This window comes from Anolis carolinensis, unplaced genomic scaffold (genome assembly GCF_035594765.1).
Source record: "Anolis carolinensis isolate JA03-04 unplaced genomic scaffold, rAnoCar3.1.pri scaffold_9, whole genome shotgun sequence".
Taxonomy (NCBI): Eukaryota; Metazoa; Chordata; class Lepidosauria; order Squamata; family Dactyloidae; genus Anolis; species Anolis carolinensis.
The window spans coordinates 28,610,906-28,628,971 of record NW_026943820.1 but is presented as its reverse complement, the minus strand read 5'-3'; the positions used below and the strand labels follow the sequence as shown (position 1 = coordinate 28,628,971).

The following is an 18,066-nucleotide window of genomic DNA, read 5'->3' as shown; positions in this document are numbered from 1 at the left end:
AAGCCCTAGAAACAGCACCAAGAAACCCACGATACAGTTCAGATATGTGGATGACACCTTCACCACTTGGAGCCATGGAGAAGAACTCAACAAGTCCTAGACCATCTCAACAGCATCCACCCAAACATCCCATTCACCACTTGGAGCCATGGAGAAGGAGAACTCAACAAGTCCTAGACCATCTCAACAGCATCCACCCAAACATCCAATTCACCACTTGGAGCCATGGAGAAGGAGAACTCAACCAGTTCTTGGAGCACCTCAACAGCATCCACCCAAACATCAAATTCACCACTTGGAGCCATGGAGGAGGAGAACTCAACCAGTTCTTGGAGCACCTCAACAGCATCCACCCAAGCATCCAGTTCATCACTTAGAGCCATGGAGAAGAAGAACTCAACAAGTCCTAGACCATCTCAACAACATCCACCCAAATATCCAATTCACCACTTGGAGCCATGGAGAAGGAGAACTCAACCAGTTCTTGGAGCACCTCAACAGCATCCACCCAAACATCCAATTCACCACTTGGAGCCATGGAGAAGGAGAACTCAACCAGTTCTTGGAGCACCTCAACAGCATCCACCCAAACTCCAATTCACCACTTGGAGCCATGGAGAAGGAGAACTCAACCAGTTCTTGGAGCACCTCAACAGCATCCACCCAAACATCCAATTCACCACTTGGAGCCATGGAGGAGGAGAACTCAACAAGTCCTAGACCATCTCAACAGCATCCACCCAAACATCCAATTCACCACTTGGAGCCATGGAGAAGGAGAACTCAACCAGTTCTTGGAGCACCTCAACAGCATCCACCCAAGCATCCAGTTCATCACTTGGAGCCATGGAGAAGAAGAACTCAACAAGTCCTAGACCATCTCAACAGCATCCACCCAAACTCCAATTCACCACTTGGAGCCATGGAGAAGGAGAACTCAACAAGTCCTAGACCATCTCAACAGCATCCACCCAAACATCCCATTCACCATTTGGAACCACGGAGAAGGAGAACTCAACCAGTTCTTGGAGCACCTCAACAGCATCCACCCAAACTCCAATTCACCATGGAAAAAGAAAAGGAAGGAAAACTTGCTTTTTCGTGATGTCCTACGCATCTGCAAATCAACAATTGGGCCACATACTTTACAGAAAACCTACACACATGGATAGATATCTCTACATCAAAACTCCCACCATCACCCAAGTCAAGACTGTGCAAATAGGATCTACGAATGTGTTGTCGAAGGCTTTCATGGCCGGGATCACAGGGTTGTTGTATGTCTTTCGGGCTGTGTGGCCATGTTCCAGAAGTATTCTCTCCTGACGTTTCGCCCACATCTATGGCAGGCATCCTCAGAGGTTGTGAGGCATGGATAAAACTAGGCAAGGAAGGTTAATATATATCTGTGGAGAGTCCAGGGTGTGACAAGAGTCCTTTGTCAGTTGGAAGCAAGCGTTAAACACCTAATTAGCATTGCAAAGGTTCTGATTAGCCTGGGGGGCATCCTTTGTTCAGAGTCATTAGCCGTCCTTGGGACACCTCTGCCCTCACAGTGTTGCTTCCCATCTACTGTTCTGATTTTTGAGTTTTTTAATACTGGTAGCCAGATTTTGTTCATTGAAATCCACAAGCATGTGGACAACTTCAACAGAAAGGAGGAAACCATGAAAATGAACACAATCTGGCTGTTGTTTTTTGTCAATGCGACTGTCACCTGGGATGGCAACATCAATGATCCAAACCTTTTTCTTTTCCACAACTGTGATGTCTGGTGTGTTGTGTTCCAGAACTTTGTCAGTCTGGATTCGGAAGTCCCACAGTCTCTTTGCGTGCTCATTTTCCAAGACTTTTGCAGGTTTGTGATCCCACCAGTTCTTTGCTGCTGGGAGGTGGTACTTGAGGCATAAGTTCCAATGAATCCTTTGGGCCACGTAGTTGTGCCTCTGTTTGTAGTCTGTCTGTGCGATTTTCTTACAGCAGCTGAGTAGTAGTAGTAGTAAAAGGTAAAGGTTTTCCCCTGACGTTAAGTCCAGTTGTGACCGACTCTGGGGGTTGGTGCTCATCTCCATTTCTAAGCCAAAGAGCCAGCGTTGTCCATAGACACCTCCAGATCATGTGGCTGGCATGACTGCATGGAGTGCCGTTACCTTCCCGCCGGAGCAGTACCTATTGATCTACTCACATTTGCATGTTTTCGAACTGCAAGGTTGGCAGAAGCTGGAGCTAACAGCGGGTGCTCACTCCGCTCCCCGGATTTGAACCTGGGACTTTTCGGTCTGCAAGTTCAGCAGCTCAGTGCTTTAACACACTTCGCCACTGGGGCTCCTATTATTATTATTATTATTATTATTATTATTATTATTATTATTAATTCATTATTATTATTATGAAGTTTTATTATATCTGTCTATCTATCTATCTATCCATTCACCCATCTGTCTGTCCGTCTGTCATGTTACATAGTGTAAATGATGATGATGATGATAATAATAATAATAATAATAATAATAGATGTGGCTCAATGTCTTTATCTTATATATCCACCTGTCTGTCTGTCTGTCTGTCTGTCTGTCTGTCTATCATCTATCCATCTATCTACCCATTCACCCATCTGTCTGTCCGTCTGTCATGTTACATAGTGTAAATAATAATAATCATCATCATTATCATCATCATATTCATTAATTAATTTATTTATTACAATATTTATATCCCGCCCTTCTCACCCAATAGGGGACTCAGGGCGGCTTACAATAAAACACATATATAAAATTGTACAATACATTGTGAATCAATTAAAAAGTTATTAAATTATATCAGACATTCATAAAAACACTTATAAAATACAGAATTATTACTGAATTGAATCTCTTTTCTTTAAGGGAAAGAAGGAAGGAAAGAAGAAGAGGAGGCCTGCGTTCCAAGTGAGCTTCTCTCTCTTTTTTCCACGAGAAGCAGAAGAACGAGAGAAAGAAGGAAGGAAGGAAGGAAAGGAGGAGCGAGGAAGGGCCCCCGATGGAGGAGAGCACGGTCCGCCGGCGGTGGGGCCCCCAGCACCATCACCAGCCGCAGCCTCTCAATGGGGCCCCGTGGGCCCCGGTCCCCTTCACCGGGGTCCCCAACGAGGAGGAGGAGGAGGAGGAGGAGGCCCCGCTCCACCCCCACCTGCTCCTGCTCCCCAAGTCGGAGGTGGCCCTTCCGTGCTACAAGCGGGGCTCGGGGGCCTCGTTCAGCGGGACGGACTCGGGGCCCAGCCCGCGCTCCAGCTTCTCCTCCGACGGCAAGAACAGCAACCGCACCTCCGGCATCAGCTTGGGCTTCGACCAGCGCTGCTCCTCGGCTTCCTCCTCCTCCGGGGCCCCCGAAACCGGGCCGGGGGCCCCTCCGCTGTCCTCGTCGTCTTCTTCGGGGCCGGCTTTCTCGGGGCCCAGCCCAAGGTCCAGCATCTCCAGCGGGCGCAGCTCCCGCGGCTCCGAGGCCGAGGCCAACCCCGAGGAGCCCCCCAAAGCCGCGGGGGGGCCCTTCTCGTCTCCGGGGGCCCCTTCATCCTCCTCCTCCTCGTCCCGAGTGCGGCTGCCTCTCCTGCAACCCCCGGGGCCCCGTCCCGAGAGCCAGGCCGAGAAGCGCCTGGAGGCCCTGGCCCTGGAGCTGGAGCAGGAGCTGGAGCGGCGAGCCCGGAAGGAGGCCTTCGGTAAGATCCATTCTCATGCATCTATTATCCTGCATTAATATCTCCATTGACGGGAGGTGGCCTTCGGTGATATTTATTACGTATTTAATTATTGTCATTTATCTATATATATAAAAGAGTGATGGCATCACGGCGACCCACAGAACAACTAAACTACAGGCCCCCCCCAACCTCAAAATTTGACGACACAACCCACCATCCACGCCTCTAGGTTGATACAACAAAAAGCAAAGAAAAATAAAGTCCTAATTAGAAGGAGAGGAATAATTGCTTTTATCCAATTGCTGCCACTTAGAAGGCTCTAAGCTCTGCCCACTTGGTCTCCTAGCAACCCACTCAGCCCAGTGTTAATAAAAGAATAAAAAATAAAATAAATACAAATAATACAATAAAAAACACTAAAAAAAATTAATACAATAAAATACTCTAATAACAAAATAGCTAAAAATAATACAACAAAATAATAAAATATAATAAATAAAAAAGAGAAGTTACAATAAAATTAATTTAAAAAATACACATAACGTCAAATAAAAATTCCACAACAACTTTTAACCAATGCCACCACCAATTTGCCACAGCAACGCGTGGCCGGGCACAGCTAGTTATTATATTCATTGATTGGAAGGCGGACGTCGGTAATATTCATTACGTATTTATTGCCATTTATTATTATATTCATGGATTGGAAGGCAGACATCGGTAATATTTATTATGTATTTATTTATTGTCATTTATTATTATACTCATGGATTGGAAGGCAGACATCGGTAATATTCATTACGTATTTATTTATTATCATTTATTATTATATTCACTATGTATTTATTGTCATTTATTATTATACTAGCTGTGCCCGACCACGCGTTGCTGTGGCTAGGACTTAATTTTACTTTTCTTTTTGTTGTATGAACGTAGAGGTGTGGATGAGAGGTTGTGCTGTCAATTTTCATGATTGTGGGGCATTTAGTTTAGTTGTTTTGTCCGGTGCCGTGATTCCATTACCCTTTTATATATATAGATTCATGGATTGGAAGGCGGACTTTGGTAATATTTATTACGTATTTATTTATTGTCATTTATTATTATATTCATTGATTGGAAGGCGGACTTCGGTAATATTTATTATGTATTTATTGATTATCATTGATTATGATATTCATTGATTGGAAGGCGGCCTTCAGTAATATTTATTACGTATTTATTATCATGGATTATTATATTCATTGACTGGAAGGATTGTTTATGAAGGAGGCCTTCGGTAATATTATTCATGTCTTTATTGATTATCATTGATTATTATATTCACTGATTGGAAGGATTGATTATGAAGAATGCCTTTGATAATATTTATTACGTACTTAATTATAATTGTTTGGAAAGCGGACTTTGGTAATATTTATTACATATTTATTATAATGGATTATTATATTCATTGACTGGAAGGATTGATTATGAAGGAGGCCTTCGGTAATATTATTTACATATTTATTGATTATCATTTATTATTATATTCATTAATGGGAAGGAGGGTTTTGGTAATATTTATTATGTATTTATTTGTATGTAAATCTGGCCATGTTGGGTCTGTGTGCCAAGTTAGTTCCAGGTCCATTGTTGGTGGGGTTCGGAGTGCTATTAGATTGCAGTTGAACTATTTATCCCGGTCCCTACAACTCCTAGAAATCATGGCGAATTCTCCCCAAACCTCTCAGTTGCTGATCGATTCCTCTGTTTGCTGTGTGCCATAGGGAAGGGTAGGAAAGGGTTAAGGGAGATGCAGTGGGCGGGGTCATGCAAATTACACACCAGTTGAGAGAGTTAGGAACACTGGAGGTCTTGGGAGGGATTTATAGGAGTTGTAGTTTACCTACACTATGAACCCAAACAATCATGTATCTGGACCAAACTTGGCATACATACCCGATATGCCCGCATTTGAATGCTGGTGGGTTTTGAGGGGAATTGGCCTGGACATTTTGGATGTATAGGTACTGGGATGTATAGTTCACCTGCAATCAATGAGCACTCTGAACTCCACCAAAGATGGACCAAACTTGGTACATAGAGCCTCCACAACCATCAAAGAAATACTGGAGGCCTTTGGTGGAAATTCACCTTGATTTGGGGGAGTTGTAGTTCTCCTGCATCCGGAAAGCACTGTGAACCCAAACGTTGTAATGATTTAAATATACTTCTAGTCTGTCCAATTCGTTCCAAGTGATTTATTTGGCTTGGCTTTGCCTTGGAATCCCAAAGAGCAAGGTTTAATAATAATAATAATAATAATAATAATAATAACAACAATACACTCCAATAGAACAGCCAGCAGAGTGTCTGCTGTGGACTCATCTTGTTGTGTTTCTAATAATAATAGTAATAATAATAATAATAATAATAATAATAATAATAATAATGCAATCCAATACAACAGCCAGCAGAGTGTCTGCTGTGGACTCATCTTGTTGTGTTTCTAATAATAATAATAATAATAATAATAATAATAATAATAATAATAATGTAATCCAATACAACAGCCAGCAGAGTGTCTGCTGTGGACTCATCTTGTTGTGTTAATAATAATAATAATAATAATAATAATAATAATAATAATAATAATGATGCAATCCAATACAACAGCCAGCAGAGTGTCTGCTGTGGACTCATCTTGTTGTGTTTCAAATAATAATAATAATAATAATAATAATAATAATAATAATAATAATAATGCAATCCAATACAACAGCCAGCAGAGTGTCTGCTGTGGACTCATCTTGTTGTGTTTCAAATAATAATAATAATAATAATAATAATAATAATAATAATAATAATGCAATCCAATACAACAGCCAGCAGAGTGTCTGCTGTGGACTCATCTTGCATTTCTTCTTCTTATTATTATTATTATCATCATTATTATTATTTATTGCAGCCATGTATTCAAATTTGCCATATTCAAGTTGCCTTGAAACTGTTATTCTGTATTTATTTAAAAGACTGGAAGCACAATAAAACCAACCAACGGAAGGCAGCTTAAGACAATAGAGGCTCATTTGCACAATCTGAAGAATGTGGGAAGCAGGTTGAAACAAGACGCTTCGCAAAACTTGTTGGGAACAAGTGTGAAACGATCCCAAAACACACGCCGAAGGGGGGGATTTAGATCCAATCCGTTGGCCCCAAAGGCTTCATTTTGGGCATGTCGGAACAATATCCAAATGGGGATTTTCTTTATTTAGAAAAGTATGTGTTTCAGGAAACAAACACAAAAGATACCTGGGCATTGTCTCAGCTTGAAAGGGATGGTGTCTGCAGTTCAAGCCCAGGTCGGGGTGAGCACCCGCTGTCAGTCCAAGCTCACCTGCCCACCTAGCAGATCGAAAGCAGAAATGTGAGTAGATAAATAGGTACTGCTTTTGGCAAGGAGGTGATAAAAGGACATTGATATTGGGAGGAGCTCCTCGGCACGGAAGATGGAACAACAATCAATGTCGTTTATACACTGACAAGGCAGACAATTGTACATAGAATAGAGGTGTGTGTGTGTGTGTGTGTGTGTGTGTGTGTGTGTGTGTGTGTGTATATATATATAGGCTTTTTCCATCTTCGGCATCTTGGAGGCTTGTGCTTGCTTACGGCCATTGGGTGGGGGGAGTGTGTGCTGTCGCTCAATCTCCTGCCAAAGAGCTTTGTTTGTAAACGTCCTCCTTTTTTGATCAAATCCCTGGCATTTAAAATACCTCCCCGCTTTTAAGCAGTACCTATTTATCTACTCACATTTTTCGTTTTCAAACCAATAGGTAGGCAATAGCTGGGCTAAAGGCCAGGAGCTCACCCCGGCCCGGGGTTTCGAACTGCTAATCTTCAGATTGATGAGATTTTCCGCAGCTGGTGGTCAACCTGCTGTGCTAAAGCCCAGCCCTCATCCCTTCCTTCTTCCATCCCGCTTTTCTTTATTCCTTCCCTTCCCTCCTTCCTTTCCTTCTTTCTCTTCCTTTCTCCTTTCCTTCCTTCTTTCCCCCTTTTCCTTCCTCTGTTCCTTCACCTTTACTTCCTTTTCTCTTTCCCTTACTTTCTCTCCCTCTCTTCCTTCTTCTTTCCCTCCTCCTTTCATTTTTCTTCCTTCCCGCTTTTCCTTCCTGTTTTTCCTTTTATCTTTCCCTTCCTTCCTTCTCTCTTCTCTTCTTTCCTTCTTTCTTCCTTCTCACTTTTCCTTCCTCTTTTCTTTCCTTCCTTCTATCTTTCCCTTCCCTCCTTCCTTTTCTCTTCCCTTCTTTTCTTCCTTTCTTCTTTCTCTTCCCGCCCCCTTTCCTTCCTTCTTCCTTCCTTCTTCCTTCCTCTTTTCTTTCCTTCCTTCTATCTTTCCCTTCCCTCCTTCCTTCCTTTATCTTCTCTTCTTTCCTTCCCTTTTTCTCTCTCTTCCCACCCTCTTTCCTTCCTTCTTCCTTCCGCTTTTCCTTCCTCCTTTCTCTCTTTCCTTCTGTCTTTCCTTTTCCTCCTTCCTTCTCTTCTTTCCTTCCCTTTTTCTCTCTCTTCCCACCCCCTTTCCTTCCTTCTTCCTTCCCGCTTTTTGTTCTATCTTTCCCTTCCTTTTCTCTTCTTCCCTTCTCTCTCTTCCCGCCCTCTCCTTCCTCCTTTCTTCCTGCTTTTCCTTCCTTCTGTCTTTCCCCTCCTTCCTTCCTTCCTTCCTTCCTTCCTTCCTTCCTTCCTTCCTTCCTTCCTTCCTTCCTTCCTTCTCTCCTCTTTTCTTTCTTTCCCCTTTTCTCTCTCTTCCTTCTTTCTTTCCCGCTTTCTTTCCTCCTTTCTTCCTCCTTTACTTCCTTCCTTCTATTTTCCCTTCCTCCTCTCCTTCCTTCTTTCTTCCTGCTTTTCCTTCCTCCTTTCTCTCCTTCCTTCCTTCCTTCCTTCCTTCCTTCCTTCCTTCCTTCCTTCCTTCCTTCCTTCCTTCCTTCCTTCCTTCTCTCCTCTTTTCTTTCTTTCCCCTTTTCTCTCTCTTCCTTCTTTCTTTCCCGCTTTCCTTCCTCCTTTCTTCCTCCTTTACTTCCTTCCTTCTATTTTCCCTTCCTCCTCTCCTTCCTTCCTTCCTTCCTCAAAGGGAGCATGGGAACTATGTCTCCCAATGCAATACCTACAAACAGAACCTGATTCCAGACCATATTCAATCCGATTCGGAGCCAAAGAGGTTTCCAAATTCCATCCTTTTGGGGCTAAATTTGAACTCAATCTCAGAAGGAGGGAGGGCGGGATGCGGGGCCTTTCTGGCCAGGGCTCCTCCCAGTAAGAAAGCCAGAAAAGGGCCCGGGATTTGCTGAGTCAAAGGAAGGCAACACAGAGGAGCCTTTGTCTGGCTCCCAAAATGCAAAGTCCCAGGGAGGCTTCCTCCGCCTTTCATGGCGGGATAAATATTTGTGCATCAGGCCAGTTGCTCCACGAAACACAAGCAAATACATCCAAGTCACGGCAGGAAGAAAGAAAGAGGAAAAAAAGAGGCAGGTGGCGTCTACACTGGGGAATTAATGCAGTTTGAGCTCTGATTAGAAACTTATTATTATTATTTTATTATGACACAGCAAACAAGATAGACATGCTGGATTTCGCATCACAAAACCACAAGTCGAACACTTCCCAAGTGTCTAGGACTGTGTGATGTATTTTCGGATGATGCTGCAGATCCCAGTCGGGTGGCCTTTTGCAGTTGGCAGATCGTAATTTTGTCAATGTCTATTGTTTCCAAATGCCGACTGAGATCTTTTGGCACGGCACCCAGTGTGCCCATCACCACCAGGACCACCTGCACTGGTTTCTGCCAGAGTCTTTATTCAATCTTGAGGTCCTGATAGCGGCTGAGTTTTTCCTGTTGTTTTCCGTCAATGCGACTGTCACCTGGGATGGCGACATCAATGATCCAAACCTTGTTCTTTTCCACAACTGTGATGTCTGGTGTGTTGTGTTCCAGAACTTTGTCAGTCTGGATTCGGAAGTCCCACAGTATCTTTGCGTGCTCATTTTCCAAGACTTTTGCAGGTTTGTGATCCCACCAGTTCTTTGCTGCTGGGAGGTAGTACTTGAGGCATAAGTTCCAATGAATCATTTGAGCCACATAGTTGTGCCTCTGTTTGTAGTCTGTCTGTGCGATTTTCTTACAGCAGCTGAGGATATGATCCATAGTTTCGTCGGTTTCTTTGCAGAGTCTGCACTTTGGGTCATCAGCTGATTTTTCGATCTTGGCCTTAATTGCCTTTGTCCTGATGGCTTGCTCCTGGGCTGCAAGGATCAGGCCTTCTGTCTCCTTCTTCAGGGTCCCATTCGTGAGCCAGAGCCAGGTCTTCTATTATTATTATTATTATTATTATTATTATTATTAATGGCCTTTGTCCTGATGTCTTGCTCCTGGGCTGCAAGGATCAGGCCTTCTGTCTCCTTCTTCAGGGTCCCATTCGTGAGCCAGAGCCAGGTCTTCTATTATTATTATTATTATTATTATTATTATTATTATTATTATTATTATTAATGGCCTTTGTCCTGATGTCTTGCTCCTGGGCTGCAAGGATCAGGCCTTCTGTCTCCTTCTTCAGGGTCCCATTCGTGAGCCAGAGCCAGGTCTTCTCCTTATCAGCTTTTCCTTCAATTTTGTCAAGGAACTTTCCATGCAGTGTTTTGTTGTGCCAGCTGTCAGCTCTAGTTTGTAGTGCGGTTTTCTTGTACTGGTTTTTTGTCTGCTGTGCTTTGAGGAGTTTCTGATTTTTGACTTCAATCAAAGCAGGTTCTTCACTTTGCTTTCCATCTTCTGCCAGGGCATGTTCTTCTTCTTTGACTGCTTGTTTTACTTGCAAGAGTCCTCTGCCACCTGATCTTCTAGGCCAGGGGTTCTCAAACTTTTTAATCCGAGGGCCGGTCCACAATCCTTCAGACTGTTGAGGGGCCGGATTATCATTTGAAAAAAAAAATACAAACAAATTCCGATGCACACTGCATATGTCTTATTTGTAGTGCAAAAACAACAACAAGAAGAACAATGAAAGAACAATACAATATTTAAAAATAAAAACAATTTTAACCAACATACATTTATCAGGATTTCAATGGGAAGTGTAGTCCTGCTTCTGGCCAATGAGATAGTCAAGTTAATTAGGATTGTTGTTGTCATTGTTGTTGTTGTTGTTGTTGTTGTTGTTGTTGTGTGTCTTCAAGTCATTTCAAACTTTGGCCGAGCCTAAGTCTAAAATGTATTTATTTATTATTTATTTATTTACTGCATTTATTTACTACATTTGTATCACACCCTTCTCACCCCAAAGGGGACTCAGAGTGGCTTACAAATTATATGTACATACAATATATTATATTATTAGCATAGCACAATATTAGCATTATATATTACTATATTGAACTATACCACTATACTGTAATATTATTAGTAATATTATATGTAATATAGAATATATAATTAATATTATTATATGGTAATATTATTAGTGTTATATTGTATTACATTATAATATTATCATAAATATTATATGTATATACAATATATTATATTATAAAACTGAGGGCGGGGGCCAGGTAAATGACCTCGGAGGGTCGCATCCGGCCCCCGGGCCTTAGTTTGGGGACCCCTGTTCTAGGCAGTATTATTATTATTATTATTGTCAAGGAACTTTCCATGCAATGTTTTGTTGTGCCAGCTGTCAGCTCTAGTTTGTAGTGCGGTTTTCTTGTACTGATTTTTTGTCTGCTGTGCTGTGTTTTGATTATTATTATTAAAAACAAAGTTTCTGGAGTATAACAACATTCAAAGTAAGGACTACACAATTAAGCAGGAAATAACACTTTCAAACCAGGAACAGAACATTTTTTTCAAATTCCATAAATAACCCAATCCCCATAGAGTCGCCCACCCATCCCTTATCTCTCCCCTTTTAGGTCTAGATGGCTTTTATGGCCCCTGACGCCCTGCCTGAAAAATGCTAGAAATGTTTGGATTGCGGAGTCTGGAAACCCTTCTTTGCATTGACTGCCCCAATTTCCTAAACTTTTGGGTCCTTTTGGGTATTTGGGACTGCAATTCTGGCATATTTATCCCCATAATTACTATTTTGTCCCTTTGTAGGTATTTGCATCAAGTGCGGGAAAGGGGTCTATGGGGCCAGCCAGGCCTGCCAAGCCATGGGGAACCTCTACCACACCAATTGCTTCACCTGCAGCTCCTGCGGTAAGTCCTTATTATTATTATTATTATTATTATTATTATTATTATTATTATTATTATTATTATTAATATTATGGGACATGAGAGAAGCCTCCCATAAGGATGGTAAAAACATCAAAACATCCGGGCCTCCCCTGGGCAACGTCCTTGCAGACGGCCAATTCTCTCACTCCAGAAGCGACTCAAGTTGCTCCTGACACGGGAAAAAAAATTAATATTATTATTATTATTATGACCTGACGTTTTTGTATATGGTTTAGGGTTTGGTCTGAACTTTAAAATGCTGAACCCGTTTTCAAAAGAGACCTGCAGTAAATCCATAATAAAAGTATTATTATTATTATTATTACTATTATTATTACAGTAGAGTCTCACTTATCCAAGCTAAATGGGCCGGCAGAAGCTTGGATAAGCGAATATCTTGGATTATAAGGACTGATCAAGGAAAAGCCTATTAAACATCAAATTAGGTTATGATTTTACAAATTAAGCACCAAAACTTCATGTTATACAACAAATTTGACAGAAAAAGTAGTTCAATACGCAGTAATGTTATGTTGTAATTACTGTATTTACGAATTTAGCCCAAAATATCACGATATATTGGAAACATTGACTACAAAAATGGCTTGGATTATCCAGAGGCTTGGATAAGCGAGGCTTGGATTAGTGAGATTCTACTGTAATATTATTGTCATTATTATTATTATTATTATTATTATTATTATTATTATTATTATGACTTGATGTTTTTGTGCTAATCTTTTGAATATGCTAGTATTGTTGTTTTGTTGTTGTTATTTTTATTATTATTGTTATGACCTGACATTTTTGTGCTAAGCTTTTGGATCTGGTTTGAGATTCGGTCTGAACTTTAAAAGGGCCAAACCTCTTTGCAAAAGAGACCTGCCATAAATCCATATTATTGTTGTTGTTGTTGTTGTTGTTATTGTTATTTTATTATGTCACAGCAAACAAGATAGATATGCTGGATTTCGTATCAGAAAATCACAAGTCGAACACTTCCCAAGTGTCTAGGACTGTGTGATGTGAGTCGTTTCCAACTCTAGTTGTTGTTATTGTTGTTGTTGTTGTTGTTGTTATTATTATTAATCTCCCCTGCAAATCCATGCTTTTTTTGCTCAACTTCTGGCATCTCCTGGAGTGCGTCCATTGGCTTTATTAATTCATATAGATTGCAAACCAAATGCAATGATTTGCATCTTGGTTTGAGGTTTAGTCTGGACTTTAAAATGCTGAAACTGTTTGCAAAAAAGACCTGTGGTAAATCCATAATGTTGTTGTTGTTGTTGTTGTTGTTGTTGTTGTTGTTGTTGTTGTTATCTCCCCCCCCCCCCTGCAAATTCATATTTTTGTTCGACTTCTGGCATCTCTTGGGGTGGATTCACTGCATTTGTTAATTCACATTAATTGCAAACCAGATGCAAAAAGATACATAAGGCTTAGTTCCTTAGTGCTATTGCATTCTAATGGAGTTAGATTATATCGGTGTGTTTTAATGATATTATAATGAAGAGAGGCAGGGGACAAATAGCATTATTTAGCGTCTGGATGACTTTGTTTTGTGGCTTTTATTATTGTATTATTGGAAAATTGAGAGGTACATTTGAATTTGCGTCCCGTCCGACTCAAAGTCTCGAGAAGAAGAGAAGCAGCGGCCTTTCCTCCCAAAGGGCTAGTCTTGTTTTCCATGGTTTTCCGTGGCCAAAATCATGTATTTTTGAAACATTCTTGGGATGTTTTTAAAATATATATATATCTGTCTAGCAATTGTGGGAAAGGAGGATGAGAGGGACCGGCCGCTTTGGCAGGAGTCCCATCCAAACAAGCCGTCCTTCCTTCCTTTAACTTGAGACGTTTCCCATAAAACGTTCCAAATCCTTTGGGGGAAAACATGGGATTTGCTCCCACTTAAACTCTCATTTCTTCTCCATTTATTTTATACTAGCTTCAAAAAGTTGTGGGTGAACTACAACTCCCAATATGGTGGGTCAGTCCCCTCAGACCCGTCCAGTAGGTTGAGTTAGTCGTGGGGTTTCTGTCTGCCAAGTTTAGTCCAAGTCCATCATCGGTGGTGGTCACAGTTTCCTTGGTTCTTGGTGAACTACACCTCCCAGGAAGGAAGGTCAGTTCCCTAACCCCAGCCCAAAACCCTCCCGTCATCAAATTTCAGCATATCAGGTCTGTGTGCCAAGTTGGGTCTAGATCCATCGGTGTTTGGGTTCACAGTGCTGTCTGGATGGAGGTGAACTACAACTCCCAAATCAAGGTGAATTTCCCACAAAGACCTCCAGTATTTTCTTGCTCGTCATGGAGTCTCTGAGTGCCAAGTTTGGCCCAATTCCATCGTTGGTGGAGTTCAGCGTGCTCCTTGATTGCAGGTGAACTATACATCCCAGTACCTACAACTCCAAAATGTCCAGGACAATGACTCCCAAAACCCACCAGTATTCAAATGTGGGTATATTGGGAATGCATGCCAAGTTTGGTCCAGATCCATCCTTGTTTGGGTTCATAGTGTGCTCTGGATGGAGGTGAACTACAACTCCTATAAATCCCTCCAAATACCTCGAGTATTTTTTCTTGGTGGAGTTCTGTGTGCCAAGTTAGTTCCAGGTCCATCGTTGGAGTTCAGAGTGCTCTTAGATGGCAGGTGAACTAGACATCCCAGTGCCTACAACTCCTATAAATCGTGGTGAATTCTCCCCAGACCTCTGTAGTTTGTTCAGTTGGTGATAAATTCCTCTGTTTGCTGTGTGGCATAGGAAAGGGTTAAGGGAGAGGCAGTGGGTGGGGTCATGCAAATTCCACACTAATGGAGAGAGTAAGGAACACTGGGATATCTGTGGTGGAGGAAAAACAGGAAATCTAGGAGGAAATTGTCCCCGAATGCAAACCGTCACTTGGTTTGTGGGCAAAAACTAAATATATATAAATACTGTAAATATTTATATATATTTATAAATACTGTAAATAATATATGTATACTCGCTGTGCCCGGCCGCACATTGCTGTGGCGAAGTGTGGTGGTATGGGAAATAAAGTATTCTGGGTTATGTAACTGTTTAAAAGGACCTTGAGTCTACACTGCCATATAATCCAGTTCAAATCAGATAATCTGTATTTTATAGGCAGTGTGGAAGAGGCCTAAGGGAATCCTGCCTGTGCCCCGGGCACCATTGTGGCTGAGGGGGTTGCTATGACACGAAGGGGGCGGGGCCTAAAGTGGGCAGGGCCCACCCTTCTGACTGGCAGCCAGGGGGAGAACGGCTCTTCCTCGTCCTCTGTAATTTGGACCTTATTTTTCTAGGTTTTTTTATTATTGAAAAACATAGATTGGATGACTATGCCTTTTGTGGCCAAATTTGGTGTGATTTGGTTCAGTGGTTTTGTTGTTTACTCCATGGGGAAAATGCACATTACATTTTATATATATACAGTAGAATCTCACTTATCCAAGCCTCGCTTATCCAAGCCTCTGGATTATCCAAGCCATTTTTGTAGTCAATGTTTTCAATATATTGTGATATTTTGGTGCTCAATTCGTAAATACAGTAATTACAACATAACATTACTGCATATTGAACTACTTATTCTGTCAAATTTGTTGTATAACATGATGTTTTGGTGCTTAATTTGTAAAATCATAACCTAATTTGATGTTTAATAGGCTTTTCCTTAATCCCTCCTTATTATCCAAGAAATTCGCTTATCCAACGTTCTGCCGGCCCGTTTAGCTTGGATAAGTGAGACTCTACTGTGTATATATATATATATATATATATTGTATATATATGAAGCCATGGCTATCATGATGAGCTCTTTTAAGAGGGAAAAATAGGATATAATAGTAGTAGTAGTAATTGTAGTAGTAGTAGTAGTAGTAGTTGTTGTTGTTGTTGTAGTTGCCATGGCTATCATGATGAGCCACTTTGGGTCTCTTTTAAGAGGGAAAAATAGGATATAATAGTAGAAGTTGTAGTAGTAGTAGTAGTAGTAGTAGTTGTTGTTGTTGTTGTTCCCATGGCTATCATGATGAGCCACTTTGAGTCTCTTTTAATAGTAGTAGTAGTAGTAGTTGTTGTTGTTGTTGTTGTTGATGATGTTTCCAGGAATCTCCTTTAGTTAAAGCATCCCTGGAAAGGACCACTTGTTGTCTTGAGTGTGAAGCTTTTACCAAAATCCTTGAGGCCACTCTTTTTTTCTTTTTTTCTGGATAATATTTAATTTCTTTCGATCCCTTGCACTTTGCAATTGGTGGGTCCCCGTGGCCGGCAAATAGGTAAATATTGCAAAGAAATCCAGGCCAAAGGGACAAGTCAAGGACGGCAGAAGCCGAGAAAAATGCCTTTCATGCGGCAGCCGCTCTGTGGTTACGGAGATTTGCATCCAAACACACACCATAGAATAATAACAATAATAATAATAATAATATATTTTATTTATTACAAGTTGATCAGCAACAAGAAATGTACAAGCATCAGAATAGAATAGAAACATATGCAAAATAATAATAATAATAATACAGTAGAGTTTCACTTATCCAACACTCGCTTATCCAACGTTCTGGATTATCCAACGCATTTTTGTAGTCAATGTTTTCAATATATCATGATATTTTGGCTCTAAATTCATAAATACAGTAATTACTACATAGCATTACTGCGTATTGAACTACTTTTTCTGTCAAATTTGTTATATAGCATGATGTTTTGGTGCTTCATTTGTAAAATCATAACCTAATTTTATGTTTAATAGGCTTTTCCTTAATCCCTCCTTATTATCCAACATATTGGCTTATCCAACATTCTGCCGGCCCGTTTATGTTTAATAAGTGAGACTCTACTGTACTGACTTACCGTATATACTCGAGTATAAGCCAACCCGAATATAAGCTGAGGTTAAAACGAAATCCATGAATTAAAAACAATATTAAAAATAAATATAAAACAAATCAAATTATTTTAAAAACCTGGGCATAAAATACTGTAAGTGCAGAAGGTGAACTTATTGTATCTTGTAACGTGTTTTGATATCAGCTGTTCTTTAAATGTGCTTTAAAACATTCCTTCAAGTGCCGTTGTTTATATAAACAACTAGCTGTGCGTTGCTGTGGCAAAGTGGTGGTGGTATTGGTTAAAAGTTGTTGTGGAATTTTTATTTGACGTTATTTGTATTTTTTTTAATTAATTTTACTGTAACTTATCTTTTTTATTTATTATATTTTATTATTTTGTTGTATTATTTTTAGTTATTTTGTTATAGTATTTTATTGTATTAATTTTTTAGTGTTTTTAATTATTTTTATTGTATTATTTGTATTTATTTTATTTTTTATTCTTTTATTAACACTGGGCTGGGTGGGTTGCTAGGAGACCAAGTGGGCGGAGCTTAGCCTTCTAAGTGGCAGCAATTGGATGAAAACAATTATTGCTCTCCCTCTAAGAAGGACTTTATTTTTCTTTTCTTTTTGTTGTATCAACCTAGAGGCGTGGATGATGGGTTGTGTTGTCAAATTTCGAGGTTGGGGGGCCTGTAGTTTTGTTGTTTTGTGGGTTGCCGTGATGCCATCACTCTTTTATATATATAGATGAGTAGGGCTTGCAATAGTGTCAAGCCTTCCTCCGAGGCTGAGAGAGTGTGACTTTCCCGGCTTCCAGCCACCACTTCTTCTTTCTCTCTCTTTTTATTACAAGATTGAGATCAACATTTCAGGCCTTGTCGGTGATGCGCTGAAAGAGAGGAATGTGCTGCTCCTCCTCCTCCTCCTCGGCTGTGTTTGTATAATAACTTCTCCTCCAGACCTTCCTTCTCGCTTTTTTCTTCCCAAACAAAAAGGCTTTTCAGTTTCCGCTGCTCTTGTCAAGGGAATGCCTGCAGCGCCATTAAAACACACACAAGGGAGGGAAGAATGTGTGTGCGTTTTTCTGCAAACTCCACGGCACCGGCGGACGTTGCAAAAGAAAAGCATGCGTCCTTGGAACACCAAAGGCCGTGGCATTTTGCAGGTTGCAAACTCCCCTTGGAACGGAAATAATAATATTAATGATAGGAAAGTTGCATGTGTGTGATTTTAGTGCAAACTCTGCAGCACCAACATTGCAATAGAAAGGGAAGAGCTGTGGCATTTTGCAGCTTGCAA

The 18,066-nt window shown here is 40.8% G+C and overlaps 1 protein-coding gene across 1 annotated transcript in view; it reads left to right on the top strand.

Annotated features, from left to right (window-relative positions):
• Positions 1–2,891: 2,891 nt before the first annotated feature.
• Positions 2,892–18,066, top strand: part of wtip (WT1 interacting protein) — a 33,357-nt gene continuing 18,182 nt past the window's right edge. The window contains exons 1-2 of the mRNA XM_062961673.1: positions 2,892–3,694; positions 11,805–11,906. Of these exons, the coding sequence (XP_062817743.1) occupies positions 3,019–3,694; positions 11,805–11,906 (778 nt within the window). The 5' untranslated portion in view covers positions 2,892–3,018. The remainder of the gene's footprint in view (positions 3,695–11,804; positions 11,907–18,066) is intronic.